Here is a 20124-nt window from a genome sequence, read left to right as displayed (position 1 = left end):
TGGGTGCTGGATGGGGAATCGGGAGAGCTGGGTTCTGCTCGAGGCTCTGCCACCAGCTTGCCCCTCTGGGAAGGAGCCCTGGACCCTGGTTTTCTCCTCTGCAAACTGAGGACATCACTCAGCAAATGCCAGTGTTCCTACTACCTGGAAGACTTGTCAAGCTCTGAAGCACCTGTGTGCTCCTGACTCACATGGGACATGTGGGAAATTGGCCAACGAGACTTTGGGGCCACAGGGCTGAAGCTGTGACCTTCCTCCTTGGCAGTAAGTAGAGCACCTTGCACTGAGCCTCTCCTGGCAGCCCCTGGTCCAGCCCCGCTTTCCTGTCCCATCAATCACCATAGGAATGTGTGTGTGTCACAGGCATAAAGACCAGCTGCTGAGGCCAAGAGCAGCCACACTCTCCTCCACATCCTGGGCAGTGTGAGAGAGTGCTAAGTGCCTGGGCTCTGAAGTTACTTGTATTTAAACCTAATTCTGCCACTCACAGCTGGGTGACCTCAAGTCACTTAACCTTCCAAAGCCAGGGATCTCCAAAATGGCAATGGCATTAAGGTCTACATTCTTGGTATGGTACCTGGTTCCCAGTAGTTGCTTGGTAAGTATTACATTCTTCTATATGAAGTAACTATCAGATTCTGTTATAACTTTAAAGACTGGGGGCATGCCCACCGTTCTCTCTTCCCACCCTTTAGAGAGGGAACAGGGATTGTAAGAAGACACTGATCTGGACTTCCCTAGTCCCTGGGACACAAAAATCCTCTAAGTGTCACCTTCCTTTAGAGAAAGAGTGGTCATTAAACTTGTGGAAGGAGAGGGTAGTGATGGGGATGGTGTCCAGAGAGCAGATTCTTGTGATGGTGGGGGAGGAGGCAAAGCCATGGGCACCCCCTATCGTCAGTTGCCTTTATGCCCACAGACATCAAGAAAGGACTTCTCAGCAAGAGCCCTTGGAGATCACTGTGAAAAGTCACACACCATCAGAGAATGTCCTATAGCTGAGGGTAGGTGAGGTATTTCAAAGTCCCTTCCAACTCTTTTCCCCTTAAACTTGAGTTCTTACATTTTATAAAAACGGAGCAGTCAAGATACCAGGACCTCGGGGCTAATGTCACAGTGCTCTGGCATCACTAGGACTTTGTCAAATTCTTCCTAGGTGGTCCCAGCCACCAAGACTCACTGAGAATGATGGCAGAGACACGACAGGGACAGGAAGGCCCGGGTTTAAATAGATGGTTTCTGGCAAGTTGCTTGCTTGGCAACACCTGTCCAAATACTTTCTCGTGAAAATGAACAATGCTGTTAGGATTTCATGAAAACCTGTTTGGCCTGTATGTTCCTTAGGCATAGTCTTCTTAGTGCATGTGGCCAACATGTAGTAACATTCTTTCTACAGGGAAATGTGCTCAAGTTTTGTCTCAGGACCTCAGGGACCTCCCCCGAGGCAATGGTAAAAACCTCTGGAGCATAAATAATTAAACTTTTATACCAAAGCTTTTGCAAAAGAGGAAGAAAGAAACGACAACTGAGTATAGAGAGACAGAAATTGAAGATGTGCTGAGCTCATAAGTAAATGTTTTTCATCTGGAATGGAAGGTTAGAAGATAAGACATCAGACAACTAATATTCATGGGATACCAAGCAGCCCTTAAATCATTTAAACCTTACAACCAAATTGACAGAGAATGAGAGAGACTGAGAGACTGAGAGAGAATGAGAATGAGAGAGAGAGAGAGAGAGAGAGAGAGAGAGAGAGAGAGAGAGAGAGATATCTTATCTTCATTTTACGCTGGAGGAAACCAAAGTTCAATGTAGTTTGGTAATCCCACACCCAAGCTAGTAAATGGTAGCAAGAGATTTTGAATCTATACTCAAATCTCAGTCTCTAAAAACACTACTCTCTGGGACAGTCACTCCATCACACTGGAGGAGGTCCCAGGAGCCAGGGCTCTGTCGGAGTGGGGGTGGTTTGAGCAAGTAGTTCTTCCAAGTGCCAGGAAGAGCAGAGCTTCCTGGGAAGGGTCAAGGACAAATCTGGGGAAACAGATCAAGTCCCAGGTACTAGGTATTCCCAGGCCAGAAATTGGAGACAAAGGAAGCCAAGAGCCAGGCAGGGGCAGGAGCTAAATTGGGAGTGGAGGGCAGGACTAAGTGGAAGGGCAAACCAAGAGTGTGCAGGGGGACCGGTATGAGCTGGGTGGTGCAGACGGACACCTTCACCCAGGGCATGACAGCTCAGCCTGTCTTAAAGGCTTCTGTGTCAGGATGCTCAGCTGCTGTCATGGAGATAGGATGCTTGAACCTGGACCATCCTGACTCATCTCCAAATGTACTTCTACATCTTTTATCTCATTTACTCTTCAAAATAATACCTAAAGGTAAACAGCTGTTTTATCTATTTTCCTAGTTATCTTCTGGTAAGGAGAGTTTCTAGTTTCTCCCTACTCCACTCATTTTAAAGCTATTGCCAGATTATTCATCTTGCCTTTCTGTTCTGATCTTGACACTCCCTTGGCTCAACATTTTTCACCGATTCTCCACTTCCTAGAGAATAAATCCAAACTGATGCTTCAAACCAACCCAATTATTGCTGTGGCTTGCACAGGCCTGATTCATTTCTAAATCTCTGCCTTTCCTCACACTAGTCCCTCCGCCCTGGGGGCCCTCTCTCCAAAACTTGTTTGTTAAGTCAGTGCTTCTCCATGTCCACCTCCATGGCCTATCTTTTAAAGCCCACCTCAGATGGTCACCCTCCCCACGAAGCTTCCTCCCCACTGAGCTCCCAGAGCCCTTTACAGCCATCAGACAGAGGCAGATAATCACCTTCGCACATGTTGTATAAATATGTACCTATGTCGTACCTCTTCCAGTGAGATCTCAACTCTCGGCGAGCAGGATGGAAAGACCCATCCCGTCCCCTCGCCACTTCACACAGCACCCTGTGTCAAATAAATAACACCCGTCTGGAGCTTTAAACGTTTGAAAGTACTACCATAAATACTGTCTCAGCGTTCAAGCGTCCCTGTAAGAGATCACTGTCCCATTTAATAGCTGAGAAAACAGAGCCCCCTGACCTGCAGTGATCCTCCGGCCAGAGTCCCATGCTCTGTCCGCAACACTCTGCTGTGTGCTGGCTGAATGAGCACTCTGATTTCTAGTGAGAAGCTTTAGTGAAAGATATGCACCAACTTCTCACAACTGCTCAGAAATCAAGAAATGCGTTTCAGGTTTACGATGGGAACAACGAAGAACACTACTTCCGACCGGCTGAGAGTGCAGAGGAAGCTGTGGGCTTTACATTTATATGTCTGGCCAGATATAATGAAAGAGCACGAGGAGGAAATGGGTGCTCATGGGCCCTGTGGAAGGAGCCACAAGATCTGCTAAGTAAGTGACCCAACCACAGACATCCTCCCCTCTGGCCTTGGCCTGGACCCGAGGCGCGGATCACACCTTCTCCCTGAGCGGCAGCCCAAGCAGTTCCTGGCAAGCTTAGACCTGTACCTGCGGCTGCCGCAGAGGCGGCTGGTGGAGAACCTGAGGGGAGACAGGATCACGGCCAGGGAGGGCAAGCCTGTCCAGTGGTTTCTCGATGGCACCAACACAATTTGTGTAAGGCTCTCTGATCCAAGTCCAACCCCACAAAGTGGGGCTTTGGCTTAGTTTGCTACCATCCCTCTCTCTTCAATAAGCTTTCTTTTCATTCTCATGCATTACTAACCCGCGTCTGAAGGGCCGTGAGTTCTGAGCAAGTCCTTTGCACCTTCAGACAAACATACCTATCCCCCCTCCCAGGGTGATGTGGGAATAAGTTTCCCTTATTTACTTCTGCATTTAAATGCTATATTCAACTGTGGCTGGCATAGTAATCAGGCCTCCTGAGGGGTTAGGGAATCTTATCAAAATCACAAGTTTAATGAAAATAAAACATGAATAGAAAGATCTAGTTAACTGGTTGGGAAGATTTTAGAAGAACTTTCGAATGGAAGATATATGCTAAGCTGAAATAACGGACACGTTGGTGAGACGCAGGGGCAGTAAAAGGCAAACCAAGAAGACTACCCCTGGCTGTGTACCTGTTTCACAGATGAGGAAACTGAGGCACTGAGATCTGTGGCTAGTGGGTTACAGAGCTGGCAAAGAGCCCAGGTTATCAAAGAAAGTTGGGTCAGAGATGTCAGGATGAGAAGGAAGGAGACGGGAGAGTTTCTTTGAGGAGAACAGTAAATCCTGGGGTTGCTCTTCTGAGGTACAAAGGGAAAATAGAGTAGAATCATGAGAATAACAATTATAATCATTGCTATCTATACATAGCATGTTATAAGTTTGCAAAATGTTTTCATTTTGCCAAACAAAAAACCAGTTCTAATCCACTTTAATGTAAATTACACACACACACACACACACACACACACACACACACACACACACACACACACCCCTATGGGATCCATGTAGATCATAACATAACCTATAAGCACTGAACCTGAAAGTTCTGGTTATATTTTAAGGTTGCAAGAAATTGAAAACTGCTCTAGTATAAACCCTCAAGGTCACTGAGAATAATTACATAAAGAGGACCCTGCACGTGCGGATAGAGAGAAAGAGCTGGGTAGTGGTCAGCTCTTAAAAATAAACACAGAAAGGAATAAGCATTCACAAGGATAAAACAGGTCTGAATCCGTTTAAAAGTGCATTTGACCCCAACATAATAAAACTGAATGACCCAAAGGATCTGCCCCAAAGATCTTTTCTTGCCAAATACTCAGGACTCTCAACCATCGTAAAATATAGTAAAATTCCAAGAATCTCAGAATAAAGAGCTAAGGAATACCTTTCTATTTACTAGATGGGATACTGCCCGATTCATGATTGTTCAATAAAGCCAATTAGATCTTTAAATTAAAAAAAAAAAAGAAAAAGCCAAATTCCTCCCCTTTCACCTTTCCAGCAGACTTCAACCCCGAGCCATCTCTAGCCTCGAACACAAGCAAATAAATATATTCTGGAAATTCCACACTGTCCATTACTGCCTTCACTTTAGCTTTGCAGGAAATGACTCTTAGGCACACACAGTTTTAAACCAGTGCAAAAATATAAGTACTCTCTGTAGCCAAAACAAAACAAAACTAAACTAAATTGAAATGATAGTTTTCTTTCCTTTAGATCAAGTTGATTCACCAGATCTCTTTTGTCCACAGGCAAGCCTGGCTTTTAACGACAATCCAACCAGGACTGACATCTGCTCCTTTGCTAGGATGGGCATAATCAATGTTATCTTCTACACAATTTCCAAAAAGTCCCCAGACACTTCACTACCTACCCCATGTCGTACAGAGCAATACACAATCGCTTGGCATTTCAGAACGAATGGTTTTCCCCTTCTGGACCGACCTAACACATTAGACGAAGGCACCCTCAGGCCACAATGCTCTCACTAATGGAGGAGCGTATAGTCTGCACCTCACGTGGTCCAGGATGTGTAACCACTGGGCCGCACGGCCAAAGGGAACATACAACCAAGCTGGCGAGCCTCAGATGGAACCTACAAGGTTCATTTAATTCAATCAAGAATGACGGCATAAATAATATAATATTATATAGCCTGCTAAGTACAAGAGGAGAAGCGAAAGGGAAGCTGGACTGAGACCACAGCCCCAAATAACCATGAAGCCAGGTTTACCGAGAAGAGACTTGAGAACTAAGTAGTGGTGTGAGGGGGTTATTTCCTGTGGTGGGGAATCTAGTCCTTTAGCACACCTAACCACACAAAAGAACTTGTATAAATCCAATATAAAACATGAGATTTGTCCAGTGAATACAATTTTCATAACCTGGGTACCAGGGGAAAAAAAGGCATACAAAACCTCAATGTTCTATTAAAGACGTAAAACATTATCTGATGTATTTAAATATTATTTTATTTAAAATTTCTGTCCTCTGAGGTTAACTCAAACATAAAGAAAGCTATAGAAAATAATATAAAAGACACCTAGGAGTTTAAAGCAATACTGGCATTTTCTGTAGTTACCTCATCTCTTTTTAAACATTTTATTTTGATTTTTTTTCCAGACCTACAAAAATGTTACAAGAATATTATAATGATAGCCCCCCAAAAGCAAGAAAAGACTGCCACTGAATCAACATGAATGAACCTGAGGGCATTATGTAAGTGAAACAAAGCAGATAGAAAAAAACAAATACTGTATGATCTCTTATATGTGGAATCTAATAAAATAGAACTCATAGAAACGGAAAAGAGATTGGTGCTTGTTAGAGGGGAGGTGTTGGTCGCGGGGCTGAGGGAAATGAATGAAGGTGGTCAAAAGTCACAGACTTCCAGTTCTAAGATAAATAAGCCATGGGGATGTAATGTACAGCATGGTGACTACAGTTAACGACACTGGATTGTATATTCGAAAGCTTCTAAGAGAGTAGATCTTAAAAGTTCTCATCACAAGAAAAAAATTGTAACTATGTGAGGTGATGGATGTTAACTAGAGTTATTGTGGTATACATTTCACAATAAATACATATAGCAAATCATTATGTTGTACGCCTTAAACTAATACAATGCTATCTGCCAATTATATCTCAATAAAACTGAAAGGAAAAAATAAAATTTATAAACTATGTAAAATACAGTATGAAAAAAAGACTGTTACAATGAAATCCCATACTCTGGAATTTAGATTCAACCACTGTCAACATTCTGTCACATGTCCTCCATACAAATGTATATGTAATATATACAGTGTACTTTTTTCTGAACCACTTGAGAGTAAGTTGCAGAGATCATGACCCTTTACTCTCAGAAGTATGTATCTTCTAAGAACAAGACCTTCTCTTATATAACCCAATGCAATTACAAAATTAGAAAACTGATATAATACTGCAATATATATTCAGATTTCCCAAATTATCTTTTGAATCAACCCCCCACCCTCCCAATCAGGACCCAATCCTACAACATCCTCTGCATTTAGTTGTCATGTTTCTTTAGCCTTATCTTATCCTGGAAGGGTTCCAGAGCTTGTTGGACATTCTCCACCCAGCACGTGTAGAGAACACAGACGCTCTGTTTTGTGTTTGTCTGATTGTTTCTCTATGATCCCATCCAGGTTCTGCATTACTGGTAGGAGTCCACAGAAGGGTGCGGGTCCTCCACAGGACATCCCAGAGGCACTTGTCACCATGATGGTGATGTCATTTATGACGATCACTTGGTTGAGGTGCTGTCTGCCAGGTCTCTATTGTAAAAAAAAAAAAGCCTTTTCCCTATGAAATAAGTGGTCTGTGTGGAGATCCTCTGAGACTAAGTATTCTGTTCCCCAATAAACTCTTCACCAGTAGGGAATCGAATACTTCAACTGTGGTTGCAAAATAAAGATTTTCCAACTTTATCCTTCCCGCTATCATTTATCAGTTGGCATTTTACTATAAATAGGAATTTCCCCTTGCTTGTATTTATTTGTTTTTTAGTATCAATATGGACTCATATGGTTTTTTGTTTTTCAATATTTTTTAATTCATTATTGTTATTCATCTTGATTCTCATAACATTTCAGTCAAACTAGTTCCTGTGTGCTTTTGACTTGCTCCCCTCTTCCATACTTCTCAGCACAGGATGTTCCAGGCTTATCTTATACTTTCTCTGCCCCAGCCTTGCAATTCGCCATTTCTCCAAGGGGCCCTTAGTTTCTTTCAGTAGGAAATAAAAATTGTAAACCAGGATTTAGATGCCAGCTGAACTCTTTACTACTGGGATGTCAGTGCTGCTCTTAGGCCCTTTCAGTAGACAAGGATAGGAAACGGGGTGTGTGCGTGTGTGTGTGTTGTGTGTGTGTGTGTGTGTGTGTGTGTATACTGAAATTTCTAATTCCAATCCAACACCACTGGTTTCTTCCTTGCCTTTCCCCATTCCATGTTTGTATCGTCCTTCTTTTACAGTGAGAATCCCAAGCTCCCAACTATATTAACACAGTTACTCATTTGCTCAATCCTAAAATTCACACAAAATAATTTCAGAACTTTTAAAACAAAGACATCTTCTGATTTTCATTTTAAAAGGTTTATACTGGATGTTATGTCAATAACTGGCCATTCAGAGTCAAGAATATAAGCAGAGAGCAGTCATGAATCTATTGCAATAGTCCAGGTGAGAGAAAGTATGAAGAAATAGTCACAGCACATGTCTGTCTAAAGTTTCTTCTGTCACCTCTAGCTCCTAGCCTGGTCCAGGCCAAAGATTTTGGTTACATGAAATGAATATTAATGCAAAAGGTCAGATGGAAGGTAGAAGGGAAATCAACACAACCATCTTTGACATAATACTGTTTGTGTTAAAAAGTGTTCTGCAAAATCACTAAAATAACAGAGATTATGGAGCATATAGGATTGGAGCAGATCACTCAGAATCTCTGCAGATTTTGTACCTACAGCACTAACCAAACAGCAACGATAATGATAAAAATTACTAGTGAGATGAAGGCGTGTAATAAGGGGTCAGTGCTGCTGAACTACATACAAACAAAATGTACAGTGACCAGAGAGCACTTCCAAAACAGGGTGTGTGACCAAACCAAGCCAAGAGGAAAAGCTTGGGGTGAACGGGCGGTACGCACACGCCACGTTCCTCTGTAGTCGCTCCATCCAGATCCTCTTGCTTGGTGGCACAGATCATTCACGTGCTGGGAAAAAGGGCCTATGAGCCAGTGTGACTCCCACATTATACTCGCACTAATCACATGTAAGCTACTTCCTATCACAGAATCACCTACTGAAGGAGCACACATGTCATTTACCAAATACTACAATTAGATAAGACTTAGATGCTCTCATTCAACCCAATAAAAGAACCATGTACTAGTCATCGTATTTAGTCCCATTTGTCAGACGAGGAAAGAGAAGCTCAGAGAAATTAAGTAATTTCCAGAGTCAGACAAATAACACTTGGCATAGGTGCAATACGATCCCACGTGTGTGGACCCTAGGAATGAGTGACCAGGACGTGGAGGCAGGTCGGAGTAGAGAATAGGTGCTGTGGAATGCAAGGCCAGTCAATAATGCAAGAAGTTGCAGGAAAGGGCTAATCTCAATCTCCCAAGCAGCCTGGTCCTTCGTTCTAGGCCCAAAGTTCATTCTCGTAAAAATGTCATCAAAAATCATAGAGCCAACAAGAGCAGCCCCACATGGGTCTGGTGTGTGAAGACCTGACTCAGAGCATCTAGGACTGTGTAGAGGCAGAAAGAGCGTTGGCAGGGAGGATGAGATTGTAGGCATGGAGTTAGTTCGTTTACCCAGTAGGGATGGAGATTGTACTCATGGAAAGGAAGGGCCAAACCAAAAAAATATATATATCAAAAATGTCACAGCAGGAGTATGACATGGGAAAGCCAGGAAATAAATCCTGAGGCAACCCCAAACTGGTGAGACTTCCACTAGAGCCAGCGTAGTTTGGTTTTGGTTTTGCATAGAAAGTGGGCAGTGGAGAAACTAGGCATCATCCCAAAATGAACATGAGAAATTGGATGTTGCCCGCCCCCCCCCCAAAAAGGGGGTGGGGGATAGCTTCAGAAGGAATACATGATTTAAGGTCATTGGGGCAATTTAATAGACACGTTTAAGTATAAAAAGGCTTAGAGGACAATTATTGTCCAGCAGGTCTTCATTGACATAGAGGCCTAATTTGTGTGAAACAATGTAAAAGTCCAATTAGACAGGAGAAAGGAATTTTAGCCTAAAGGAAAAAAATTAGGTAAATCTATAAAAAGAGGTCTGGAAACTTTATTCCTGGATGTTGTTTTATAAAAGATTCCATTATATTCAATACACAATGGGTTTTCCCTTTTGCTTACTAGCAAGCTACTTAACTCTTTGAACCTAATTTTCTCATTTGCAAAACTTTCATAGAATTCCTATAAGGATTAAATGAAACGTCTGCCTCAGTGCCAGCACACAGTAAGAATTCAATAAGTGGTAGCTATTGTTTTTATTTCTATGTATCAGGTACCGTGGTAAGCACTGGAAATACAGATACAGGGTTACTTTGTCACATCCTCCATTATTTTCTTCAGTGCGGTTATAATTATTCTAATTTTACCTGCACTCACTGGTTTACTTGTCTTATCTTATACAACTCTCAAACATATGTACCATGACAGTGGGCCTTGGACAACCGAGATCTTAGATTTAATGGGGCCACAGCCTGAAACTAGACCCAACTTGTTAAGCCCTTTTGCATCACCTCTCCCTCAAAGATGCCTTTTGTGGACGAAAAAGGGGCCATATACTAAACCTGACAAGCTCAAGGGAGGCCTGCATGGCAGACCTTACAAACTCAGAGACTGAAAGTAACCATTTAGGATGGTATCAACATAAATATACGTAACTAAAAGCAAGTCATAGCTGGTAGTCATGTCCTAGGTCTAGCTTCCTTGACAAAGTTCGATCTTTCCTTCAGTGAGCCTGTCTATTGTCTTTTTGCATGTAAGATAACATACTTTTGAAACATCAGAGTAGTCAGAGTAATAGCCTTTTCCCGACCCCCTCAGGGCACAACCTTCCATAAGAGCACAAGACCACAGAACCCCACACTGTTATCTTGTTCCTTGAATACAATCTCTATGTGCTACCAATGTTAATTAATTACCCTGTGCCCCGCAATGTTAAAGAAGTACGGGTCTCTCCATTTTACTTTTTCTCCGGTCTCAGAGATTTCCTGCTTTGCTATCTCTCTCACCTCCCTAATCTACCACCAGTGGATTTTACGTAGTCCCTCTTACATATCCTCCTTTGATTCTAATGTATAAAATAAGCTGCAAAACTGCCATGTCCAGAGCATTTTCTCAATCCGTTGAGATTTTGCTTCCTGGCAATTGTCAGTTTGGCGCAAATAAACTCTTACAAGACTTTTCCTTAGGCTTTTTTAACAGCTAGCCCTTGCAGTTCCTGCTAAAAAGAAACCCTGTTGTATAGGATGAGGCCTAGAGCATCCAAACTCGGTACTGAATCAATGATTAAGTGACTCCAGTAAAATGAAAAGAACTAAATGACTGTTACTATTATTTAAACAACTGGTCATGAGATGTCTGCAAATACAGAGACATCCTATATAGACCATCATGGGCTTCATGATGCAGAACCTCAAAAAAGGAGACATCCGAGTCCATCCGAGCTGGGTATCTAATGCCACAAGGCGTCTGTGCATAAACAAACACACATGCACACAGAGTAGCTATTAATATTGGTCCTAGGACAGCAGGGGAAGGAAGGCATTAGGAGCAACTGCCTAAGTGCAGAGGTGAGTGGCGACATTTCTCTCAGGACACCTCCAGCTGTTCACCTCCAGGATCTGGGCCAGCCACCACCCGCTTCTCTCCAGAGCCACAGCTTTTCACAGCCTTTCAATAGGTGATGAGAGCCAACTGCTGGGCCCATACAGGACCAGGCTTCCACACCGGTCCTGGCTCACTCCCGCCAGGAATAGCCTTCTTCCTCACCGTCCACCGTGCCAGGCCAGGCTTCAAAAGCGACCATGAAGCTCCAGAGCAGAGGTCCTCCCCAATCAGCTCCAGCATCGCAGGACAAACGGGAAGCACTGGGCATTCCCACAGAGCTCCCAGCAATGGCTCCTGATAAACTTTTATGAAATATCTGCTCCATACACAGTACCACAGTGGAGTCCAAGATATATATGACAGTCCTGTCCTCAAAGTGCACAGAGTCAGTAAGCCTGAACTTAACTGCAATAGCCCCTAACTTGTCTCTCCACATCTTTGATCTGTTCTCACAAAGTATCTGCGGTGAGATTTTAAAGGCATATCTGATTATGTTGCTTACAGCTAAAAGCCCTCTGACTGCTCTGCATAAACTCTAAAAATCCAAATTCCATAGGGCTCTCCACGATCAGACCTCTGCCCATCTCCCTAATCTCTATACCACTCACTCTTCCCCTTGCTCAAGGTCCCAGTAACACTGATCGTTTTCTGTTTCTCCAAGAAATATTTCCGTTCCTGCCTAAAAGGCTTCATGAATGCTGATGGATAGCTCAGCCCAAGTGTTACTTCTTCAGAAAGGCTTCCCCAATGCCTCCAACTGGGCAAGGCTGCCTGCCATGGCGATTGTTCCAAAGCACTTATTGAAGCCAGAATTCTGTGATTAGTGGGGAGTCATCTGCCCTGCCAGGCTGCAAGCTCCCAGGACCATGTCTGCTTTCTTCATTGATGGATTCTAGTGCAGAGCACAGTGCTCCATGAGTAAGTGTCAAGTGAATGATAATAATATGAATAAATGAAGACAAAAGCTCAACAAGAATAATTACCATAAGGCAGGGCATGAACCACACTAATAGAGTGTTAATAGAGACTTAAAAGGAATGAAGCCTTATTAAGAAGAATGTCAAGGCCATCAGCCCCTGAATTCTTCTCCCAGAGGAGAAGGGAAGGCAGGCAAGTCACCGTTCCCATCACCCAGATTCATTTGAGCTGAGCTTCCAGGGCCCATTTGAATAGCACCCGAACCTGAGTGAGAGCGGGAAAGAAGCCTGAAGCCTCTGTTACAGCTTTGCTGGCTGTTCACAATATTGCAGAGTACCTTCAGATTGTAGAGGCTTAATGTGCACTACTTTTAAAGTCAACTACAGGCATTAACTACAAACCATGTGTCAGATCTCCTTCCATATATTACCTAATTTAATCATTACTTGTTTTGAAAAGAAAAACTAGAGCTGTCAGAGAGAGGTGAACCTCACCAAGCAAAGACAGAGCTGAATAAGAACCTCTCTGTCTTATTACATTTTAGTAACACTTGCACAAGGGAGGGACAGTGCTTTCTGAAAACGTTGAGAACCCTTACTTTCAATCATCGAATGAGGAGACGTTAATATTAAAAAAAGGATTTCTTAAAGATATCTTTACATTTCCTAGTAAATAATATTCACTAGTTTTGCTAGTTGGCTAAATTTAAACAGGAAACAGAGACTAAAGTGAAACAACTTTTTATGCCTTTAGGTAAAAAAAAAAAAAGTGATAAAAAGAAATAGTTAAGGTAGATTGTTGTGTGTGTGACAGGGGGAATTTCATAAGTCAATGATAACCAGCTGAGACCTAACAGTCAGTCTCTCTAGGATCAATTTACTCCAGGCCAAAGGCAATGGTAATTAGCCTGGAAAGAATGAGCAGTTCCTAGAACACTGTAGATGTTACAGCAAGAGCCCAGAACTATGTCTTGTGAAATCCCAGTGCAAACAGGGAACTACGAACTAAAACACGGAGATGCCATTTCCATCATAAAAATGGCACATTGAAAACTCTGAAAATATTAATTATCAGTAAAGAGTGGGGAAAGGGCTGCTTCCCGAGACTGCTGACAGGAGTGTAAGCTGGTGTTCCGGAGGGCAGCAAGAAGTACCTTCTTGCTATGTGCATACCTGTGACCCTCTAACCGCAAACTCCACCCTCAAGTTTGACCCTGGAGCAACAGTTCTCCAAGTGTGGTCTAGAATCTGAGCTTCTTTCGGGAGGTTCATGACATTAAACCTGTTTTCACAATAATACTAGGTTATTTGCCTTCTTGCTCTCATTCCTTCATGAGTGTATATAGTGCAGTTTCTAGTGACATAAATTACTGTCACATAATGAATGAGAAGCAGGTGGGAGAATGTGGTGATTTTCTATCAAGTCACCATTAAGGAGATTTACAAAATGGAAAACAATGCTACTCATGAAGTTATTTTTGAAGTTATTTTTTCATAAAAATATGTTATATATGTTAACATGTAATGGGGCTTATTTAAATTGAATGTTTTAAAACCTTTTCAGTTTTAATTTCTAATATGATAAATACTGATAGATATAACCCACAACAAAAGCTCTTTGGAATTCTCAATAAAATTTAAGACTGTAAAGTGTAAGGGGATCCTGAGACCAAAAGTTGGAGACTCACTGCTTTAGAGAAACACATTTTGCATAAGGAAGCACGTCCAAAGATGTTCACTGAACCGTTTGTAGTAGGAAAAAGTGGAATGAATCCACATGTGCCTTAATAGAATGGTTAAATGAACCAAGGTATAGTCATACTACAGAAAATCACGCCACATCTAAAAATAGGGCAGTTCTACCAAGATTGGAGTGTGTCAAAAAAGAAAGCAGGGCTTTAATTTCCTCTGTCTGAATTTTAAGACAAAGACACAGACATATAGACATTAGGCAAATCAAAATTACCTGGAAAATTCCGTCCGCTGCCCTCAGTAACCCCATGGCATGCAGGGTGCCCACGTCACCCTGCCAGGGCTCAATGCTACCAACCTACCACCCCAAACTCTCACTGCCTCAGTTAGCAGTCTGAAGAAAGCAATCCAAGGAAACAATCTTCAGAGGAAGGCTGGTATTTGTATGGATTTTTAGAAGGCTGTCACTAATCCAAACCTAGATTCTGCAAAGTTTCCAACACATATGTTCAGTTTCTGCTGGGGATGGGAATTTCACCTATTTTGAAACAGATTATTTTCTATAGCCTCATTTTTCCTTCCTTTTCTTGAGGTGGTAGTCGGGAGCAAAAAAAAGAGAATATTAAATAAATATGGATCTGCTAATTCTGAGTCTTTTAAAGTCAGGGAATAGTATGCACTGAAACAGAACAAATGCTATTTGGATAAGTTCTAGTATATTTTGAAAATCAGTCTCATCATTACTGAATGTTGTTAATTATCTGTCAATTTATATTCCTTGCTCTATTACTACTATTCTAAGTCAGCTCTAGAGACACTATACAGAGTTTCCAAATATTTGCGATGGGAATTTTTTTTAACACTATCTCTTCTAAGAAATATAAAATCACACCTTATAGACAATATAATAAAACTTGGGATCCAAAAATCCCACTGACACCCCTGATAACTCTGTTCATTTATACACTCTACTGAATGCCTATTATGTATCAAGTTTTCTGTTGGAAGCTATGGACAGAGCAGCCAACCCTACAGAGAACAAATGGTCCCTGCCCCCAATGAACGTATAGTCTTGTGGGGAGACAGTATTCAACAAATACAAATAATTACCTAATTCCAACTTGCTGTAAGTGCTAGGAAGGAAATCTACAGTGTGCTATGAGGACATCAAGAAGGCCACCTCAAATTGCAATTGAAAGGGGCTACTGCTTTCTTAAAATTAGAGCACATCAAAATGTCTCCTCCAATCTTGTGACTGAGTCACATTTAGAGGGAGTTAGAGGAGGAGGGTATACAAGGAAGCATTTTTTTTCTTACTTGAAATGAACTCAGAAATGCAAAACTATCTTGGAAGATGATTTCATCCTTCTGGGAAATGATGCTGCTCTCTTCTTTTAGTTTTGGGAGGAGGGGAGCATTTACAAAGATTTATGTGGAAACAAATTTTGTGTGACATTTTGGAAAGACCTAAATGTACATTACTAGGGGAATACTTAGATGAATTATGATAAGAATATACTAGGCCATGCAATATTATTCTGCCTGCGTATTAAAAAATAGTGAGGTAACACTTATCTACTGACAGGGAATGCTGTCTAAAACATACTAAGGGGGAAAAAGCAAACCACTATGGTATGAGTCAATTTGTTAAAAAAATGGTGAACGTAAAAAAATGTTATATTAATGCAGACAAAGGGTACTTTAAGGCTGTACAAGTGTCCATGGTGGTCGCCTCTAGCACATAGTGAAGGAAGTTTATGAATCCTTTAGCATGAGACTATATTTAGGTACAATGTGTACAATAAAAACACAGTAAAAACATTAACAAAGAAAACCATGTGCATATCAGCAGCCTCTCTCTGGAGAGCAGGCATCCTTCTACAAGAGGGCCAGGAGGCTTTCTGGGCTCTTTGGTTTTAAATATGAACTGAAGATGTGCTATTATAGGGTCTACACTCTGAGACCCTAAATATTAGCTCATTCTTGTACATAGCCCTCAATCAATCAGCTTTGCCATCTAGTACATGCTGAAAAGCAGCTTAAACATATTCCCAAAAATGTGCCTAAATTCAGCCACAACAGAGCACATGACTTAAGCCACCTGGTTACTGACTCAGTTGGGGAAAACATAAGGGGGAACTGTGAGCTAATAGTATTAGAAGCAGCTGCAGTTATATTTGTCCTTTGGCTCACTGTGGCTGGCCCAATGCCTCCCTGTAATGACAGTAGCAGAGCACAGCTAATCTAGAGGGACCAAATTCCTCTGTCTGGAATTGTGGCTGCCTACTAGGAGGTCAGCAGGGAGAGAAAGCTGGGCAGATCAGACTCCCTTTCCCAGGGGTCCACTGGCTTCCTCCGCTGCTCATTTGGTCCAGCCAGTCTGGCTCAGGCAAAAAGCATTCTGGCAGGAGACAGGGGCTCTCCTCTTCTAGGGTCTCCTAACGTACCAGCTTAAGGCCCCAGGGAATCAAAACAGCCCCTGGGGAGGGACATCCTGGCATCAGATCCTGTATAACCATAAGCCTAGGGCACTACAGACCTTGTCAAAAGACCCCCAAGAACATGAACCCCACCCAGAGTCTGGTCTATTGAAAGGCAGCACACTTAGGGAATATATTTCTTCAATAGTTCAGATAAATACTCCGGGAATATCACAGCTTCAAGGCCATGTAGTCCAACTATGCTTGTATTCTACAGAGTTGTCACCCAGCTATTTCCTAAATCTCTCTCTCTCCTCTCCCCAGGGTGAAATGTGCTGCACTTCTAGAGGCATCTGGGGACAAGTGTGCTAGAAATGACAGTTATTTTGTGGCATAGAACTCTGTGTCCCTGAGACTTCCACACTGGGCCTGTGTAAGCTGTTATGGGAGGCGAAGGGGCCAGAATCTCATTGGAGTGGAGAGCACCATGCTGGCACCCAGGAGAGCCTATATAAAGATCGGTTATCTGCCCTGCCCATGGGTCTCTGTGGCCTGGACAGGTTCTGTCCCTCTTTTCAGTGGGCTGAACTAGTAAGAAATTGGGCCAAAGACTATGGAGAAGCCTTTACTATGATACCAAATATGTTTTATCATTTGAGGACATTCTCTCTCTCTAACCTTCAACATCCCCCACTGGCCAGCTTCTAGAGACCAAGAGAAGATGAAGCATCTTGTAGGTGAGGCAGCCACACAGGCAGGTTATAATGCAATGTGCCAACTACAACAACGAAAGATGATCCCAGGCACCAGAGAGGCAGGGAACACGTCTCATGAGAGGGAGGATGAAGCCATGTTTGAAGTTTGCAGGACCATCTCACACTCCTTCTGGGGACATTACTCAATCTCCAAAGTGATGGGCAAAGGTGCCTGTTCCATTCAAATTACTCTTCTCTCTCTCTATTGTTGTTCTTCATTGCTTTTCTTATTTTTGTTTTTGCACGAAAGCTAAATTTGTACAAAATTACATGCTTTGTGACATGTTGGTACACTGTACCAACTCCAGGTATTAATTTATGTACCTCTCCTCTCTAGAGCTTTTCTTCTGACTTTAGCTAATGTTTACTCAACTTGATAGGTCTTCCTTGCTCTTGCTGGCTTCATCCCACACAGCTGTCCTCCCCTTGGTGGTTCTAAAGCACTTGAAAAGACATGGAAGTCTGCTCAACAATGCTCCAGCCAAGTCCTGGCCAACCTTCACCTACCAGGTGCTCAGAGCTCTACACCATTTTGTCACTGAATCACACACAGTTGAATGATATTACAGGTCAGCATGTCTGTTTTCACTCCCACAGGGCGAGGAGAGGGCCATGCCTCAAACTCCTTCCATGTTCCCCTCAATACACAGGAGTACTATGCACACAGCATAAGGCCAGGCCTTTGCTGGGTAACCCACTTCCAACACCAACCAGATGCTTCTCAGAAAACCCATCATTCTGGACATGTCTAGAGCATTACTGGTGCAGGTGCCTCAGAAGTCCCTCTAATATCTGTGCAAGAAGTGAAGTTTGAACACAGAGGGTAACCAACTCCTTCCTCCTGGCATCAGGGGCCTGAGACTGTTGCTCCTCCATGACAGGGACCATGCCTCATTTATGCCTGGGTCCTCAGTGCCTAGTATGGGGTCCAGCCCACAGCTGGTACTCAACGAACATTTGTTGACGGAAGAGATTATCTCCAGGACCCATGCTACTTGGTGGTTTTCCTTTCTACCGGAAGCCTCAAAACCAGTCCATCCGGAAGGCAGAGGGAAACCCCATGGCTATGCCTTCCCTGAGACAAGGAAAACTAAACACTTATTTTTTCCATATTTAAGTTGGCAACTTCCTGCTAAGTTGAACAATTTAATGACATAGATAAAAAAAATCAAACTCATTGTAACTCTTTTCTAACCAACTCTTCCCTCAACTTCACTATTTCCATCAACAACACTACCATTCTTCACTCACCCAGGCCTGTACCCTTTCCAAAACTCCGAGCAGTCTCCGTCCTTGATGGCATATTAAAAACGAGGTGCCCAAGTGCAGCTACTGCTCTTTGATCACTCAGAAATCACCCCTTTCCATCCTTTCTCTTCCACTCTTGGGCCCCATCCATACAAAAGACCTCAACTGGTGCCCCATCCTATAGCATTCGGGCTCCCTAACTCCACGCTCCTCTCCTTCACAGACCCTACATGCTACCATCAGGCTATTTATTAAGTGCCATTTTTCAACCCATCTATGTTAGCTCAGATAAGAACTTCCTACTTTTTAAACCATCAAGTCTGTACTCCTCTGTTTTAAGCAACTGGAGCCCACATTTACTCTCCCGTCCCAAGAACCCCGACCAATCCTCCTGCCTCCGCCAAGACAGTCACTGTCTCTCCCCTTCCAGGAACACGTAACATTTTCTGCCATCTCAAAATCTTGGCATAGATCTCACATCTGCTTATCCAAATCCCACTCATGCTCCAGGGCTTGAGACCAACCCAACCTCTCACATAAGCTTTCTCCAAGGTCCAGCCCCACCAGCTGGACCAGTTTTCTTTCCAGAGCACTGTTTGGAGCTGTCATATACCGCCTTCCTGTTGACTCATACACTCTCTCCTGTGCTGAAAGTCAGAACAGCTAAAAAAGAAAACCACACACTTTTTAGCCACATGATCCTGTGCAAACCACCAGACTTTCGAATCTCGCGAAACTATTACCACCAATGAGAATTTACATGAAGGGAACTCATTCATCTCACATTCATAAGAACGTGCAGGTGGAAGATGTTGGTATCCCTCTATTACCTGCCAAGAACAGATATTTCCTATCATTCACAACCCTGCAGAGCTAAAGTTTTGGTAACTATCAATCAATTCAAATAGACCGTAAAGGGAGAACACACTTTTCTTGGAGCATTTGTCTTCACATCCTTCGTTTAGCCACTCAGGAACTCCTCTGGTACAAAATTTTAGGTGACCACGCAAAAGTGTGTAGGGGAAAAGAAGGGAAACAGTTGTTCCAGACAACTCTGGTTGCAAGGGCGCCGATCAAAGAGTGGAATATGAACACTAAGGCACAGTCGGAATCAGTAGGGTGCAGGGAACAGTAGGGATGCGCGCAAAGTCCACGTGAAACATGTGGACACATGAAACATGTGGACAAAGAATGTTTCGGACCACAAAACGGGCTACTTTCCTTCACAAAGTCCATGCCCATCGCAGTAATGAGCACTGTCAGAAAGGCTCACGGTAAAATTACTTCTCATCAGACCGGGGCACCGCTGCTAACGCGGGCTTGGCCGGGCGGGCCTGCCCTGCCCCGCCCCTCCAGTCCCCGGCCTTACCGATGGAGATTTCCTGCGCGAAGGCGAGCGAGATGAGCAGCAGGGGCAGCCCCACCGCGATGCACGTGACCATCTTGTCCACGGCCAGCTCCAGCCGCAGCCCCTTGAACTTGGCCTCGGAGGGCTCCTTCAGCAAGAAGTCCGAGAACACGTACTCGGTGGCCAGGTGGGCGATGGCCATGGCTGCGGCCCTTCGGCTCGCCTTAGCAAGCCCCCGAGGGCAGGCCCGGGTACCGCAGGCGTCGGGAGGGCTGCGCGGCGCCTTCGCTCCGTCACAGGCCCGGCCCTTGGCTTTCGCTTTCCCTTTGCGGATTCCTCAATTGCTCCGACATCCGACTAGCCTTTGTGCCTCAGCGCGCGCGACTGCCAGCGGCTGCGCAGCGC

General features: G+C 43.4%; 1 protein-coding gene across 1 annotated transcript in view; it reads right to left on the bottom strand.

Moving 5' to 3' along the window:
• The window catches only part of PANX1 (pannexin 1), a 42031-nt gene extending 21913 nt beyond the window's left edge, over positions 1-20118 (bottom strand). The window contains exon 1 of the mRNA XM_006907479.3: positions 19741-20118. Coding sequence (XP_006907541.1) covers positions 19741-19921 — 181 coding nt within the window. The 5' untranslated portion in view covers positions 19922-20118. The remainder of the gene's footprint in view (positions 1-19740) is intronic.
• Between the last annotated feature and the right edge of the window lie 6 nt (positions 20119-20124).

Source organism: Pteropus alecto, unplaced genomic scaffold, assembly GCF_000325575.1.
Source record: "Pteropus alecto unplaced genomic scaffold, ASM32557v1 scaffold12, whole genome shotgun sequence".
Classification (NCBI taxonomy): Eukaryota; Metazoa; Chordata; class Mammalia; order Chiroptera; family Pteropodidae; genus Pteropus; species Pteropus alecto.
The sequence above is the reverse complement of the archived record's forward strand: the minus strand, read 5'-3'. Positions and strand labels throughout refer to the sequence as shown.